General features: G+C 38.3%; 2 protein-coding genes across 2 annotated transcripts; one reads left to right on the plus strand and one right to left on the minus strand.

Annotated features, from left to right (window-relative positions):
- Nucleotides 1–250: 250 nt before the first annotated feature.
- Nucleotides 251–5,916, plus strand: nsun5 (NOP2/Sun RNA methyltransferase 5). Its single transcript, XM_051910870.1, has 10 exons — nucleotides 251–523; nucleotides 981–1,100; nucleotides 1,187–1,358; nucleotides 2,109–2,217; nucleotides 3,057–3,195; nucleotides 3,292–3,407; nucleotides 3,860–4,038; nucleotides 4,157–4,358; nucleotides 4,445–4,600; nucleotides 5,641–5,916. Exons 1-10 carry the CDS (start codon nucleotides 431–433, stop codon nucleotides 5,801–5,803), a joined length of 1,449 nt encoding a protein of 482 aa, XP_051766830.1. The 5' UTR covers nucleotides 251–430; the 3' UTR covers nucleotides 5,804–5,916.
- A 111-nt stretch (nucleotides 5,917–6,027) lies between these two features.
- Nucleotides 6,028–17,914, minus strand: pom121 (POM121 transmembrane nucleoporin). Its single transcript, XM_051910857.1, has 13 exons — nucleotides 17,291–17,914; nucleotides 15,632–15,841; nucleotides 15,305–15,469; nucleotides 15,062–15,142; nucleotides 14,793–14,967; nucleotides 14,530–14,621; nucleotides 13,766–13,845; nucleotides 13,455–13,579; nucleotides 13,271–13,370; nucleotides 12,784–13,185; nucleotides 11,072–12,478; nucleotides 8,663–8,764; nucleotides 6,028–8,522 (listed from the first exon to the last, which is right to left on the minus strand). Exons 1-13 carry the CDS (start codon nucleotides 17,842–17,844, stop codon nucleotides 8,425–8,427), a joined length of 3,591 nt encoding a protein of 1,196 aa, XP_051766817.1. The 5' UTR covers nucleotides 17,845–17,914; the 3' UTR covers nucleotides 6,028–8,424.
- Nucleotides 17,915–18,426: the final 512 nt, after the last annotated feature.

Below are 18,426 nucleotides of genomic sequence, written 5' to 3' on the forward strand. Positions count from 1 at the left end.
TAATTAGCAATTCAGATGTGTGAGAGAGAACACTTGAGTGATGTTATCTAAATAGTTTAATTAGGAAAAGATTCACATTTAAGACCGTTTCTAGAATATCGTGTCTACTTCTAAGCGCATTTATTAATCACATAAACACATTACATCAATTTTTGAAATTTGGCAATCACTACGATTAGTTGTACAATTGTCTTTGGCGCACCCTAGTGGGCACTCATCAGCACTACAATTATCGTAAGACGTTCCGTACTGTCGAAAAACGTTGCGAAAACTAACCAGGCAAATATGAAAACGTGGGTACTGGGTAGTGCATTTACTCCATTATAGTAAGCGAAATTGATTTGATAAGTACACTAGATTTAGTTCTATGTTTATGTATTAAGTTACGTGTGTTCAGGTTACTGTATAAAACGCCAGTGTTATTTTAATCATGGCACTTTATATGAAAGCGGCAGAGATTCTTGAGAAAGTGGAGCAGAAAAAGGGTGCTGTGAAAACTCTGGTTTATGACAGTAAATTTCAAGTAAGTGCTGATATATTTACCTCTAAGGCATCTATAATAAAGTCACTATAAGGCATAATTGGGTGTTTTAACTATGGGCACGTGACAAATATGACTTAATTTAACCATATTTCAGCTTGGGAATGGCGTACAGTAAAATAATCTGTTTTTACAAGTGATATTTACCTTGTTTTCAGCACATTTATCTCGTATTTCATCTCAAGCGTGCTTTTTCAGACACTGTTGTTTTCTTGGTAATCAAGTAACTTTAATGAGACAAAATAGTCGGGTAGAAATGACGTCACGACGGATGGACAGTCGTGTTTTTTGGAAAAAAAATAAATAAAAAATTCACACAATAAATATGACATGGTTATGATTGTTTCTGTGTGTAGACTATGGTTTACAACAACAACAAAAAATTATTATGATGAATTCCGTTTGGGAAAAAAAAACCTTTTTTTTGTCTTTTCATCAGAATATCAAGCAACTCTTTGCACTTGTGTGTGAAACACAGAAATACTCATCAGTTCTGCAGGAGATCATCGACAGCACCAAGCTTCTGAAAGAAACAAAACTCCGGATCCATTTAGCCAAAGTGAGCAACTCTGCTTTAATCCTCACTTTTACCCACATGTCTGTGTTGATCAGTGCACCACAGGTGTGTCATTGTCTGTACAACAGGTTCTGGTGTATGACCTGCTCATTGGTCATGGGGTGAAATGTGGAGGTGCCTGGAAGACGATAATGTTGAAGCATCGCTCCAGATTACAATCTGCCCTGGCAAGAATCAAAGTCAAGAGGAAAGTGAGTCGAAATCAGGATCTGCTGCCCTCCAGTTTTAAGCAGACTCAGGGTAATGTAGGCATCAATTATTATGAATGGCATAATTTGGTTGAATTAGCAAAATAATGTAGTGGTCTAGATATCAGTTTTCTGTGTTAATATAATATATGTGATGAATATATATATACTGGATGGTTTGTTAGGATTGGACAATATTTGGCAACTATTTGAAAATCTGGAATCTGAGGGTGCAAAAAAAAAAAAAATAATTTTTTGTCGAGAAAATAGCCTTTAAAGTTGTCCAAATGAAGTCCTTAGCAACGCATTTTACTTACAAAAATAAAATAAAAGCTGCAGTATTTAGGAATGGTAACATGTTTTGTTTTGACAGATTTGAACAATTGTAAATTAAATACAGTTTAGGATTATTTGTAATTGATTACTGTTATAAAAATGAGGAGAATTTAAATGATTTAAAGATGTATTCTGGATGTATATACAATCTACATTGATCTATATTTCATGCACATTTGTTCTCAACAACAGCTGGTCACTTATCTGTTCCTTTCATCAGTTTAAATTACGTATTCTCTCCGTGATGAAGTCTGCAGCCAGTCATAACATGCATTTGATATATTTATAATAGGAAACTTTCAAAATATCTTCATGGAACATGATCTTTATGACTGGTTTTGTGGTCCAAGATCACATATTATATTATTTTTAATTGTATTTTTGTGTATATAATAATTGGCCACAGAAAAATGTTACAGATTTTGGAGATCCCATTAAGGTTCACTTGCATGTTCTGTCTCTTTAGATAATGTAATTCCACGCTATGTGCGAGTGAACACGCTGAAAACAACTCTTGATGATGTCATTGACTATTTAAAAAGAGAGGGATTTTCATATCAAGGAACAGCAATGCGGTAAGTTGTCCTCTACACGTCACAAAACAGTAAATTCTCCACCGTATGGCTTTAGAATGACATGAAGCCTGAACTATTCCTTTAAAGGGATAGTTCACCCAAAAATTAAAGTTCTGTCGTTAATTACTCACCCTCATGTTGCTCCAAACCTCTAAGACGTTCATGTTCGGAACACAAATGAAGATCCTTTTGATCTTTAGATCTTTTTTGATCAGAAGAAATCTGAGAGCTTTCTGTTCCTCCATTGACAGCCTACGCAATTACTGCTTTCAAGGCTCACAAATGTAGTAAAGACATCATAAAAGTAATCCATGTGACTCCAGTGGTTTAACCTCAGTTTTATGAAGCAACGCGAGCGCTTTGTTTGTGAGCTTTATTTACAAAATATTAATCTCCAACGCGCATTCAAGATAGCATCACGATGCATGCGTATTGTGTTGACGTGAGAGCAGACGTTGTGTGAACGCGCGTTGGAGAATAATGTTTCGTAAATAAATGGTGAATTGTTTTTTTGCTCAAGCAAAGCACTCGTGTCACTTCATAAAATTGAGGTTAAACCACTGGAGTCACATGGATAACTTTTATGATGTCTTTACTACCTTTCTGGGGCTTGAAAGTGGCAGTTGCGTAGGCTGTTAACGGAGGGGCAGAAAGCTCAAATTTCATCAAAAAAATCTTCATTTGTGTTCTGAAGATGAACGAAAGACTTACGGGTGTGGAACGACATGAGGGTGAGTAATTAATGACAGAATTTTCATTTTTGGGTGAACTATCACCTTAATGCCGCATTTCAAACGACAGATTTTTTGATCCGTTTTTTTCATGTTTTATCATCTCAGCCTCGAGGATCTCAATCATCTGACTGGGAAGACATTTCTGTGTGATCTTCATCTCAAAGATCTTCTGGTTTTCAGTGCAAAGACAGACTTCCACAATCACTACCTTTATAAAGCAGGACACGTTATATTGCAGGACAAGGTAGAACGTTATACTACACTTACATTTGTTTGCAAGACATGAAACGAATTTAACCTCATGCTATTTTGCTCTCTGTTCATGTTAAACATTTTGCAGGCCAGCTGTCTTCCTGCTTTCCTCCTAAACCCTCCAGTTGGCAGTCACGTCATCGATGCCTGTGCAGCTCCAGGGAACAAAACCAGCCATCTAGCTGCCATAATGAAAAATAAAGGGTACAGTATCTGATCTAATACTGATGAATAGGGGTCTGGACGTAATTCATAATCTTAATCTCTCTCTTTCTCTCTCTCTATGTGTGTGTATATATATATATATATATAATATTGTAAATTCTAAAGGAACACATGGAAGATTTTATATATGCATATACAGTCATGGTTAGAATTATTTGCAGCCATGGTAAATATGAAGAAAGAAGCCTGTGAAAATGAAAAACCTTTCTACCTTTCTATTTCTATAAACCTTTTTGTGAACCTTTCATTAAAGTAAAAGAATTGAAAATGGGGGAAAAATCTCTGAAATAAATATGTGTAGTAATTTTAACGAATTTTATTTATAAATGAATAAAAAATTTGTATATATAGTAAAATAAAATTAAATATTTACTTTTTATTAATTTATATTTTAATTGATTATTTTATTTATTTTACTATATGGACAACAGGAAGTTGTTTGCCTTTGATCTTGATGCAAAACGCCTGTCCACCATGAGCACTCTTCTCCTTCGTGCTGGGGTCACATGTCATCAGCTGGCCAATCAGGATTTTCTAAAAGTAGATCCACAGAGCTCAGAGTACAAGGAAGTCGAGTACATCCTTCTGGACCCTTCCTGCAGTGGATCAGGTAATTATTATGTAAAAATGAATCATTGCATTAGCAATATATCTTATCTTGACGCCTATGTGCTTTATGTGCGTGAATGCTTTTAGATGTTGTTTAGACTTGTGCTTGTCTGTCTCAGGGATGGTTTGTCTACGAGATGAGGTCTCAGAGCCGCAGGAGGACGGGCGTCTGCAGGCGCTGGCTGCGTTTCAGCTGCACTGTCTCAACCATGCGCTGCAGTTCCCTCAGGTACAGCGCGTCGTCTATTCCACCTGCTCCATTCACCCACAGGAGAACGAGGAGGTTGTGTCAGCCTGCTTACAGCAGAACCCTGGATTCAGGTCAGAAACTCAGACTGGGATAGAAAATCATTTAATATTTGTTTTACAGTATGAGGAGAGTTTTTTTTGTTTGTCTTTGCTTGTAGACTAGTACATCTTCTTCCAAACTGGCATGAGAGGGGTCACGACCCTTTCACCCAGTGCCTTCGTGCAAGCACAGCAAAAACACGGACTCATGGGTTCTTTGTGGCCATGCTGGAGAGATGTCCCCCACAGACAGATGAAGAGAACCTCTCAATGATGTAAGTTTAATGATGACTACACTATGTGTGAGGTGATTGGATATATATCTGGAAGATTAAACCTTTGATATGCTGTTAAAATTTTAAATAGTATAAATGTGCATTTATGAGCAAATGAAACAGGTCTTTCTCATATTTCACCCCATAATAATAATTTGAAAAAAGTTTTCATGAAGAAAAAGCATATTTTTGGACCATTAAAATCTTATTAATTGTGATTCTAACTGATTACTAATTACTGTAATACAGGGATGAGAATCATGATATTCAGCAAATTGTTTTTAATCATATCAGCCTAAATGAAAGGCATTACAGCAAATACTGTCATGACATATAATGAATAAATATACAGTACTGTTAATAAGTTTAAGGTCAGTTAGATTTTTAAATGTTTTTAAAAGTCTCTTATGCTTCATAAGGCTGCATTTATTTGATCAAAAAAATAGTCAAAACAGTAATATTATTACAATTTTAATGTTTTCTATTTTAATATATTTTAAAATGTAATTTATTCCTGTGATGGCAAAGCTGAATTTTCAGCATCATTACTCCAGTCTTCAGTGTCACATGATCCTTCAGAAATTATTCTAATGTGCTGATTTGCTGCTCAAGAAACACTTGTTTTTTTGCATTTTTTTCAGTATTCTTTGAATATTTGTGAAAGCTGTGATAATTTTTTTTGATAAATAGAAAGTTCAAAAAGAGTAAATGTCTTTACTGTCACTTTTGGTCAATTTAATGTAACTTTGCTGAATAAAAGTATGGATTTCTTTCAAAAAACAAAAACGTACTGACTTCCAAACTTTTGAATAGAATGTTTGTATGTATATTACAATTTAAATAATGTTATTTTTCACATTACAGGTTACAAATTCTTAATTTTCATGAAAATGTCAATTAAGAAAGGTCCTAAATACTAAGTTATTTCATATCAGAATCTTTTTTGTGTGTGGGTTTTGATTATATGGTAAAATAACACCTGGATATGTTCTTGTCAGCCTTGTTTTAGTTATATTAATGTAATTTTATTATTGTCACAGCACAACAATCCCATCTAGTGGTGAGGAAAAGCAGGACACACCACAATCCAGTCCATCTGACAAGGAACAAGAAAACACACAGACTGCAAACGAACAACCTGCAAATCCAAGCTCAAAGAAGAAGAGGAGAAACCGAAAGAAACACAGAAAGCAAGAACCCTAAAGTTATAGAGGACTTTTAGTATGGTGACAACGAAAGCATTCTCTGCTCAGCTAAACTACCACTGGACACTGACCTCTGCTTTTATTAAAATGTGATAAACAATATAAAGATTGTTTCAAGTCTGATCTCATTTTTAGATTAAATGCAAATACACTCATTTATACAGCCATTTAGAAATGTGGGAATTATGTCATGCATTGAACACAACTGAAATCCACAGCAAATCAACTTTCCATTTTTATTCAAAACCAGCATGTCATTATCAGAGCATTTAAGCAGACACAACACAATCCGTGTGCCGCTTCATTCAGAACTCCACTCACGCTTTGAGGGTTAGTGGGAATGGTCATTTACACAAACTGAGCATTCGCTTATAGCAACGTCTCAAAAACATACAACTACGTACAGCTGCCCTCAAACATTCACAGCTTGAGATATCCAGCTCTCATCTCAACGCACATCTCATTTTCTCAACAGTCTATACATCTTGCTTGTATTTGGTTCGACTTTCTAATAAACAAAGCCTGGTCCCATGCCTCCTTGCATCAGTCTGGACATGAGAATACTTCAAAAATGTGATTTATTACAAATTATGTTAAGACCTATATGAGGAATGGCATGCTAGGGGGACTGGGATGGCTACATCATTGTAAAAACATTTGCCATCCCTAATTAAGTGGATTTTTCAGGTCAAAAAAATATATGGGGTGAACAAAAATACAATAAACCTCTAGAAATCAATGGCGTTTTTGTGCTTCCGTATTTGTGCATTGAAATACTAATTAAATCCAGTGTTTTGTGAATATACAACATTGTATATTGACTGAAAACATAAAATCATACTACACAGCTCTTTCACTTAACAGACCTGAGAATATGTTAAGACTTAAACTCTAAGGGTATCGACGGTCTACGTAATGTCTTGACTGCATTTCCCAACGGATGCTGATTCGGGAACATTCTTAAGACATGCCGTTCAAACGCAGGTTGAATATTTGCTGTATCTTGGTATTTTAAAACATCACAAGCATGCACAAACCATAGGATTCATACAAAGCCAGGAATGATTCATACAAAATTCAGTAATGGTATACATGCACATTTATATATAAAAAAAAAAAAAAAAAAAAAAGACGAGAAAAAGTTAAATATAAATAGCATTTAAGCCTCTCTAGGTTAAATCTGAATGTGAATGAGCAAAATTGTTTTTAAACCAACATTCAGCAATGCAAACGTCACATTCTCTACATTCCTGAAATTCACACGTTTTTAGGGGCACTTTCAATTTTATTTTTTGCACTTATTTGAATCGATCACCCAGTCACATGTTTATTTCCAAAGCATATGTGAACGCAAATATGTTTAACACTTTCACTCAAAGCTGCGCTTCTACAGAGTTTGAAGTTGGACCAAATCTCTTTAGTCAGTAATCAAAAATAATTGAAATTGAGATCATATTCTTTGAAATAATCTAAAACACTCTTACACATCATTACGAAAACAGGCACCCGTGTCTCAGAGTACAAATCCAACATCATCCATAATATGTAACCAGAAGCAAAACACACTAAGGCACACGAGCAATGAAAGGGTTAAAAAAAAAAAATATATATAACGGAAATAAAATGAGACCAACATCCAGTGCCTGGCAGCCAAACACACTTATGGCAGATGCAACAAATATCATGTGGTTTTGCCTATACGTTTGTGGTAAGTGCCAACTTTAAGAGTATAATTAACAGTAATTCGAATGAGGCAGTAACCAATTCAACTGGGACACAGATGCACGTTTAAAATGGAGAGGTAGTAAAACGGCCAATGGTGTGACAGCGAGAGGAGCATGTCACACTGAAAAACACTAGCTTTGGTTTTAAATGGACAGAAGTTCAACATATGCAGGAAAACAGACTAGACCTTTGTGAAAATGGTGCTTTTCTTAGAAGGAACGTGCAGAAAAATCTGTAAAATTAAATTGTTTATTATGCAGCTCACTCAGGCAAAACAAAAGCATTTTTTTAAATGGAACAGGTAAAATATTCACGTTTTGAAGGCTTAACAAAAAATTGTGACAATTCTGCTAAGCATGATGGAAAAACTTGACAAATGTCTGCTAATTGCAAAAAAAAAAAAAAAAAGTATATTCACTGGATCTAAAATAAAGAGCATCTGATCACTCTACCAAAAACAAAAGTCAAAAATAAGATTCTGTTTCTTTCAACAGGCCTGGACTGAAATTCATGTGAGTCCAGTTTTGAAAGTCTCTTTTTCTTTCAAGTATAATTCGCTCCCGTTCACCATCCTTCCCCAACACCAGACGTCCTCATCAGACATTTACAGACTCCATTAGCGAGGTTGTGATGAGTCTCGGTGGGCGCACCCAACAGCAGAGATGGGGCCGCCCGGTACTCTAAAATCTACGCCCCCTGAGCCTTGATCCTACACGCCTGACCAGCCCTGGCAGTCTGGAGGGTTGTAGAGATGAGGTCTGACTGACAGCCTTGTTGTGTTTGGACCAGCAGCAGTAGCAGCAGCAGTGTCTGGGGCAGGTGGGACAGCCAGAGAGGAGTAGTAACAGAGTCCAGATGACAGTAATGAAAGGGACAGGACTCACATCAGCCACATTACTTCTTCCTCGGGTGCTGCCTACGGGCTTGTAATCCCCGACGAGCCCCAGTGGTCTTGGATCCCGTTCCGATAGAAAAGGTAGCTGGTGAAGCACCTAAAAGATTAAAAAAAATAATAATAATAATGATAATAATAATAATAATAATAATAATAATTAAAAGAGAAAAGATGGGATAGACAGGTTATTATATAATATTTTTGTTTTTAAAAGTGTGAATGTCATTTGTTGCTTACCAAACGGGGAGCCGCCCATTGCTCCAAATCCTGGGGTTCCAGGACTGCCGAAAGGCATCTGCATTCCTGCAGGTGCCTGACCAAAAGCAGGAGTTGATGTTCCTATGATAACACAAGACAAACAAGGAGAATGTAAGATGACCGTTTTCCTGCGATTTAGCCAAATTATATACCTCAAACTTTTACCAATTCTAAATCAACACCAACAATTACATTTTTAATTTTTGCAATTTTACACATACACACTTTATTTACAGCAATTTGATGTAAATAAAACTATGTATGTGTATAGGCAATTTCTCTTCTACAAATTTTGGAATTCAGTTTTAATAAATTTAGGTAGCAATGTTCTAAAACTATACCAATGTCTATGGTAACATCACAACCTGTAATGTATGTATTTTATGTATTTATAGAGCAGAGACGAGTGTTTTAGTCCAGCTTTTGTCTGAGTCATAGCCAAATATCTAGTTTCAAGCACTTCATCTTTTATAACATGAGATTTTGGCCAAAATATTTAAACATTTATTTAAATATATTTAAACAGGTCTGGTTGGGTGGCGCAAAGCAGGAACACTATTGGACACACGAAGATACTCCATTTTAGAAATTTACTACATACAAGTTTTTGCATGCTCAACAGAATCTGTTTATACAGGTAACTGCTGGGTGGAGCATCTGTGGGAGGAAAAAAAGGTGTAAACGCCACCCAACATTCAGGATCAAAGAGAAATGGCACAGGAAGTGCAGGCGTTTCACACTGAATACGTCAAGACCAAACACCGCTAAATTACCAAAATATGTGGTTCCATCTCAGTTTTCACTTGTTGTGTGTGCTTGTTGCTGCACAAAATTGTAAAGCATGAATACTTGATTCTGATTGGTCAATCACATTCTGTCTAAATAAATGTGCATAATGACCACTAAACTATGTAATGGTGAACAAAATAATTACCTAGATCTATAAAACAATACACTAGTGGTCAACTGATATAGGTTTTTGATGGCCAGTGCTGACACTTTAGAGAGCAGGGTGCCCAATATGCCTGATAGCCCCTCCCCCTCCTCTACATAATTAAAGCTGTAACAGTTGAGTGCACGAAGTGTCCAACTAGGGCTGGAGGATATGACCTAAAATCAAAATCTCGATTAACTGGACATTTTACCTCAATTATGATTAATGAACTTTTTTTTTTGCCCTGATAGTTCACTGACAAGGTTTGTACTGTAAATATGCTTGACTATTAAAAGGTGGGATATTTTTTCCTAATGAAAGAGTGCTCCGACATGACATAGCTCACTTTCAGCAGTTATTTTATCTATGGTTTGTAACATGTCTCACAGATTTCTGCTCATTGTAAATCAGATACAGATAAATTAGCACAGTATCAGTACATTTATTTGAAAGTGTTAATGAGAGCGACTGCGTGTGTGAATACTTTTGGGTTTCTAAGCTACTTTAGTTATAAATCACAGGACAGCATTGACAAGTTTCTGCACTCCTCTCTCTGCGCACAATCTTCAATTGATGTGCAAGCTACTGTCTTTATGAGTGTCTTTATGAGTGTCCGTGCCACAACGCAATATAACACGCATATAGCTCAATATAATACACATCCGATGGTCTAAAAATCACTTGAATCACAATAATTGACTAAATTTAGTGAAGATGCAAGTGAAAGTGATCTGGCTTCAGGGCTTGTGTATGGTCAGAGACACGATGGGGCTCAGCTTCTCTGTGTCACAGAAAACAGCTTGCAAGCACTTAAGTGAGGTGTTTTCCATATTGTTGTTCTTGAATGGTGTAAAATCACTTGAATGTTCAAACTAACAAGCATTTAAACACATACAAATGACAAACTTTCATGAAGACACAACCAAAAGTAATTGTGCGCTGTCTGTGTGTGTTGACTCGGCATTTGAGTTCGCCTATGTGCTGCTTCCATGCCACTGACTAGATGGGATGGAGTCATGTGACTACACATGCGGTAGATGGTTTTTAAGGGGAAAGTATTAAAAAGTTTAAAAAAACAAAACCAACATGGGAAAATTACGTCGGTTAGCGGTTCTGAATTTCGGTTTCGATTAATTGTCCAGCCCTATGTCCAACATTCCAAACTTCTTTTTTTCGGTTAATTAAGTGCATAATCCCAGTATTTAAAGTGCACTTTTACTTTTTGGAATTGTCAGTGTGAATGCTCCTTGCACTATTTACACTACAAAATGGCATAGAATAGTGCATAAGTGCACAAATTGGGACACACCTAATATCTTAGGCTAATAGAAATGCCAATAAATATCAGCTGATGAATTGGTCAACCACTACAAATCTACAAATGTCAAATACAATGACAAAGGTTATGAGGTCGTATTTGACAATTTATCAAAAAAAAAAAAAAAAACACTTACCAAAAGCAGGCTTGTTATCAGTGTTGTTGGCTCCAAAGGAAAACCCTGGTGTCTGAGCTGCAGGCGCAGGGGTTCCAAATGGTGTTGCTGAGATTGAGGCCCCAAAGTTAAATCCTCCAGAGGCAGGAGGCGCCGGAGTACTCGGTGCAGTGCTCTGAGTGGCTGTTGATGCGCCTCCAAAGCTGAACGTAGGAGCTGGGGCAGGAAGAGAGGCCACAGTCTGTGTGGAGGCCCCAAAGACGGGAGCCGCAGAAGGGGTGGTGGTGTTTCCAAAAGAGAAGCCAGATGATGCTGCTCCGAATGTAGGCTGACTGTTAGTCCCAAATGCAGGCGCTGCTGTGCTGGCAGCGGCTCCAAACGCAAATGGTGCTGCGCCGCTACTTCCACCACTGGACCCAAACGTGAAAGGCTTTGGAACAGCAGAGGCCTGCTGTGTGGATCCTGGGAAGGTTGATGATGCGGTGAAGGTTGAGCTCCCAAAAGTGGATTGCGTTGTGGACGCCACAGAGGACGTGGTGGCATTGCTGGTCATGCCGAACCCACCAAACGGAGCGGATGTGGAGTTCTGGTTCGCGGACAGCTGGCCAAATGTGAACGTGCTTTGAGCCTGCTGGGCGGGCGCAGGTTTTGGCCCGCCAAACTGAAAAGCAGAGGTCGTGCCACCGGCAGTAGCTGTGTTGGTGTTTAACACAGGGGCAGCTGTTGTGGTCGATGCAGCTCCAAACTGGAACGTGGAGTTTGTGGCAGGAGCGGATGTGGTTGTTGCGGTCCAGCTTCCAAACAGAGACTGGGATGGAGTCTGTGTGGCCGGGGCTGCAGAAGCAGCAGACACCATTGTTGGTTGGGTACTGGTTAGTCCACCAAATATCATCCCACTGTTCTGTGAAGCCGGTGCAGCAGGGGTTGATGTCGTCGGCGTGGCTGTCTGCCCAAAGGCACTAATGCCACTTCCTGTGGTACTGCCAAATATAGGCTTGAAGGTGTGCTGGGTGGGTTTGATCTCTGCTGTGGAAGCAGGGGTGGTGCTTGCTGCACCGAAAATGGGCTTAAAGCAAGATGACAGGGGGTTGCTAATGCTGTTGACTGATGTGACCATGGCTGTAGGTGCAGCAGCTGTAGATTTAGGAGGCTCAGATGCAGATGTGGCCACAGGTTTGATCAAACTGAACAGGCTGCCTCCTCCGCCCAGGGATGGCGTGCTTGATGGGAGTTGAAGAGGTTGGGCCAAGATCTGAGCGAAGGCAGAGGACATGGAGGTGGCTGGCTTGGAAGCAGAATTTGATGTGGTGGATGGGGCAGAGAATGAGGTCTGCAGAGTGGCAAAGCCTGACTCAGATTTGACAACTCCACTGCTTGGGTTTGTGGATACAGCAGGTGTAGAAAAACTAGACACAGACACTGCTGGAGCTGCATATGGAGTGAAAGACATATCAGGTCATGTTAAAGTACATGCATCAGTACATTAAACAGAAGTGACAGATATAATGTTACAAAATATTTTAAGGAAATGCTGTTCTTTAATCATCATGGTTACAACAAAAATATTAAGCAGCACAACTGTTTAACATGGATAATAAGAATTGTTTACTTAGCAGCAAATCAGCATATTAGAATGATTTCTGAAGAATGACACTAGAATAGACTAAAAAAGACTAGAATAATGGCTGCTGAAAAATCTGTAAAAAACAAAGTGTAAAGTCATTTATACAAACCTGCAGTGGTAGTGCCCATCATAGTGGGAGCGCCCATCATAGTGGGAGCATTGAGAAGAGGATTTTTCTTCATGTTTTTCAGGGACTCCAGCAGAGGGTTTGAAATGCTTGAAGCTGGGGCAGCTGAGGTGGTGGTAGTGATGGAGGGGGCTAAGGTGAGAGTCAGGGGTGCCGTACTGGCTGTGCTGGGAGCATTGATGGTGAGGTCAATTGTTGGAGCAGGAGTTGTAGTAGTGGCTGGTGTGGTCTCAGGCACAGATGTGGAGAGAGAAACCAGAGCGGGCGCAGCACTCACAGCAGGTGCAGTCCCAAATGAGGAGGTTGGAACAGGCTGGGAAAACAGGGTTAAAGAGGGAGCTGGAGCTGGGGTGGGTTCAGATGCTGGAGGAGTGATCTCTGGCTCTGGAAAAAATAAAGATGTAGTTTCAAGTATCTCATTTTGTTGCATCTATTATAGCCACTTCAAACAAGAATGAAAAGAACTTACCAGGTTCCTCCAGGACTTTCTGTATCTGGCTGAGTGCTGCTTTCTTTTCCATATCTAGATCTTTCACTGTGATTGTATATCCAAGTTCAGGAGGTGGTGGCTGCAGACACAATGTTACAGTGATGAATATACATTATGCATATATGTGGTGGAAATGTGTACCTATAGCAGCTTTGCTACTTACCAAAGAAATCTGATCTCCTCTGTTTGAGGTGACTAGTTGGATTTTGCGTTTACGTTTCCCACTGCTGCCTCCAGAGTCTGATGTTGATGTTGCAACAGGTGCCTCAGATTTTGGAGTAAGTTTGGCTGGTACAAACACAAATTAAAAATTTTGAAGTGTTCTTGATACAAAATGTTAAATCTTTAAATTTTACTTATTTTAAATTAAACCACTAAACAATGATGTACTATATTCTGTTATAATTAGTTAATATACAAAAAGCAACATTTATTTTACACAAAAAGCAACATTCAGCTAACACGTTTCCTTACTTATCGCAGGTGCAGGGTCAGTTGTCACCTTATCCATTTTCACAAAGGATGTGGAACTTGGTGAAGTAGCATCTTCCTCCCTACAGCACACAAAATAGTTTATAACAGAGTAAAAATGCTTTAAGCCCTGTATAATCAGACTAGTTGTGTGTTTATCTGACATTGCTTAGGCACATTTGTCAGGGGTGTTTACACAACAGAATGGAAGTTTTTAAAAGTTTAAATGTTGGGGTCTAGAAGTTTTTTTTTTTAATTCAGCAAGAATGAATTAAATCAATCAAATGATAGCAAAGACAATTAAGTTAATAAACATTTCTATTTCAAATAAATGCTGTTCTTTCAAACTTTGTATTAATCAAAGAATCCTAAAAAAAATTTTTGAATTTTTTTTTTTTAATTTAAAAGTTTTCACAAAAATATTAAGCAGCACAGCTGTTTCCAACATTGATAAGCATATTAGACTGATTTCTAGAGGATCATGTGAGACTGAAAACTGAAGTAATAGCTGCTGAAAATTCAGCTTTGCAAACATAAAATCCATTTTTTTAATATTTATATATATATATATATATATATATATATATATATATATATATATATATATATATATACACACACACACACATATACATATATAAATAAAAAAAAAAACCATTAATTTGCTTTTGCCTTTTTTTAACCAAATAAATGCAGCCTTTGAGCATAAGGGATTTTTTTTTTTATTATTATTATTTTTATTTATTTATTTTATTTTTTTTAAGTACCTTGCTTTCTTGGCAGCTCTCTCTGGAGTCTGACAACGAGATCCTCCTGGGCTTGTAAAAGGAGAAAGACTGAGACTGGATGCCGCTCTTCTCTGGAAATAGAAAATTGAAGAAATTGAGTCAATAAATACGAAAAAGGAAAGCAATAGCCATCGATATGCTCACTCAATATGATGATTATGATAATTTCTCATTACATTTCCTCAATTTACAACACTATAAATCTTCACAGCCTTCCTATGAGAAATAGTCAAATGAGATACCTGTGGATAACCCTGTGAGGAGCTGTAGGAACTGCGAATGGGATTTCGGACAGATCCAGGCACCCCGCTGGGAACAGGAGCACCACTTACGGAGCTGATGGAGGAGGTGCGAGAGCGCTTCATAATGGACTCTTCATTGAGAGAGGAGTTTATCCCTCTCTTCAGACTGCCAGGTCTGAGAAGACACAATCAGAAAATGTAATGATGATCCTCAAAGTTTATCGGATGTAGAGGTAGACTATTACAGAGGAAAGTGAACATTCACTTACTTTGGCACAAGCTGAGACAGAGCTCCATTTGCAAGAAGCGGCTCAAACGCTGACTGAGAACTTCCACTGCTGTCATGTCGCCTGATAAGAGTAAGCAATTATTCAGTGAGATTGCAAAAAACCAACAGTAAACCCCCTGTTCTAAATAGCATGGAAAGCTATAAACCAACTCAAGAAGGATAAGATCATGTGATGGAGAAAGTAAGGTGACTCTCGTTTGGTTGCTTTCTTTCCATCACATACCTCCTTTTGCTCTTCTGCCCAGAGGAAGCACTCTTCTCCTCCTCATCAACCTCTCTCTTTCTGCTCTCTCTGAGCACACTCAGAACAGCTTCTCTGGAGCAGGGGTCTGTCTGGGCTCCAATCCCTGGGGATGTGGCAGCTCCAGGGGAGTTCAGGTGATTGAAGCTAGAAACAGAACGTAGCGTTCACATATTAGCAAAGCAAATTTCTCTTGATAATCTTTCCGTAATCCCAAATATGATTTCTTAATTACGACTACAAGCAGAAACAAAATCATTACTAATGCTAGTGCATTTAATCCACTCAACATAATTTGAAGTGACTCACAACGATGATCGTGTGGGGTCTGGTCTGGCGATCTTCACTGTGACTGGACTGTGAACAGTAGGTGAATTGCGTTGGGTGAGGATATTCTTCTTATGGAATCCATCCCATTTTGCAGGTGGCATCACTCCAATGGGAGACGTCCCCGTCTGCTGAAGGGGGTAATGTCTTTGGGGGGTGATGGTGAATCGACTCGCAGCGCCCACAGGATCCCTGATGGCAGTGAAACATCAACAATCAGTTTTTAGTAAAAAGATCTTAAACAAAAGCATAAATTTCTATGTATATTAGGGCTGGCTGGTATATCAAGTTGCACAATACATTTTTATAAACGATAGAGAATGAGGCATTTATATCGATATACAGTAGTTTGATACGAGCGCATCTGAAAAATAGTGGAGGACATCATGAGACATGCTTTATATTAAGGGCTTTAAAATAACTCTAGGATACAGTTAACACACAGATTTAAGTGGCCTGCCCTGTCAGATAGCTGATCTGTTTTAATGTGTTTGAGACGTGGTGTGGATAACTTACATTTCACAGATATATTCTCCATCTGTAAAATGTAAGAAAGTCAGGCAAATATTTCCATTTTGCTGTAACTAATGTTAGGAAAAATGTTATGGACTGACAGCCTCAGTAATTATTTCTTCTATATACGCACATAAATATTCCCATACACATATTTGTGTGGATATACACACACACAACCGGTCAAAAGTTTTTGAACGGTACTTTAAGGTTTTAAGTCTCTTCTGCTCACCAAGGCTTCATTTATTTGATCCAAAATGCAGCAAAAACAGTAATACTGTGAAATACTTTTACAATTTAAAATAACTGTTTTCTATTTGAAAATATTTTAAAATGCAATTTATTTCTGTGATGGCAAAGCTGAATTTTCAGCATCATTACTCCAGTCTTCAGTGTCACATGATCCTTCAGAAATACATATATACAGTAGTCAACATTTGAAGTGGATCAAAAAAAGTTCAAAGTTGTCATAAGAACTAAGTTGTCCTAAGAAGGTTTTAGGACAACTTTGATGAAAGGTTGATCCACTTCAAATGTTGAGTACTGTATATATACACAGTATACACATAAGTTTACACACACATATACATATTGTGTGTTTATACAATACATAGGCATACTTCAGAGGATCACAAAATTTGATGTTTACGAAATTGTAATTCTAATATATTCAAATTCAAAACATATTACATTTACAAACTATGAAAACGCCGATGGCTTGACTAAAAAACGAATCCATTATGTTTCTAATTCATAGCATTAGCAGTCATAAGGAATTTCGCGATGCAAGTGCTTTTACAAATCTGTCAAAAAGCAATTTTACGTTATGTTGGAAGCTTTATGCAACCCTACACGTGTAGTGTCAGGCGTCCAAACTGGTGTAGGAGGAGCAGTGCGCCTGACCAGCTCCAGGAACTCCCACCATTTCAAATCATGGAGGGAAAACTGGTACAACGTACATGTTGGAACAACTGAGACAGCTAAACGTGTACAAACACGAGGCTGATAGACGCTATATGTGTACTATTATAGTGTAAACAGTAGAGTCTATGATCAATCATGTGAGCTTAGACTGAAAAAGCAGGTATAAACTAAAGTGACTTCTGGTTGACAAAACAAAGCATTTACCCGAATGACAGTCTTCTGTTAGGGGTGTGCACAGCATGATTAGGTCGGGCGAGTCTCTCCCGGAGCTGATCTCTGGGGTGGATGAAAGCCCCTGAGCCTCCAGCAGGCCTCAAGGCTGCGGAGGGGCTTTCTTCAGTTTTGGCGAGGTAACTTCCCATGAGTATATCCCGGGGGCTGAACACCGTGTCACTAAGCGTGTGGTCTCTTCTATAATACGAGCCTGCAAAATGTCTATCGCTGGGTGACGCAAAGGAATTTCTAGCATCACTTTTACGTATCTTGTTTCTGCTGGCGGCCGGGACTCCGCTCAAAGTCCTACCCGGTAACCAGCGCAACAGAGCCGGCGGGACGCTCAGTCCACGGCGAGGATTGAGGCCTAGTCTCTCGAAGAGCTGCAACTCCTCCGCTTTGTGAAAATAAACGACACAAGACACGACACAGATAAAAAGTATATACAAATAAGCTGGTATGTAGCTCAAAACGAGTAAAAGAAGGAACAAAGAAAACACCACAGCGGAGAAAACGACTAGCCGCCGTTTATCTTCAGGAGACATGGCGGCACCGCGCCGCCGAGGGAAGATATCCCATAATTCCCCGCGACCGCGCGCGTTGTTTACGTCTCGTGGATGTTCGTGACTGCACGCGTGCACATTAGATTGATTACAGTGTTTTGCCGCCCACTAGTGTTGTATTGTAAAGCAACACCAGTCTTTCTGTTTATATTACATTTTGCACAAATACTACACAGTAGCCACAGTTGTATTTACTCACTATTATAGCTTGTTTTACCAACCATTTTACCATTGAGAATAATGAGCATTACAAAGGAGCTTAAAAGGAAAAGATACAGTATAAAGTAGGCTATGCTCTAACAAATTTATATTAACTTAATTCTAATACATTTAACAAGATTTGTCATGTTAGCAAATTATGCTCATGCTGCATAACATAAGCCCTGTTGCTTTATTTTGAGTCATTATATAATTCTATGGTTTTAATACAATTTTCACTAAGTTATACATTTTGTTATAGGCCTATTCATTTTGAACTTTATTGGCGTCACTGTTACTTACAATGTTATCAAATTATTAATATACACAATACAATCAGGGAGAAGATAAGATGCCATTGATGTT

Source organism: Ctenopharyngodon idella, chromosome 10 (assembly GCF_019924925.1).
Source record: "Ctenopharyngodon idella isolate HZGC_01 chromosome 10, HZGC01, whole genome shotgun sequence".
Classification (NCBI taxonomy): domain Eukaryota; kingdom Metazoa; phylum Chordata; class Actinopteri; order Cypriniformes; family Xenocyprididae; genus Ctenopharyngodon; species Ctenopharyngodon idella.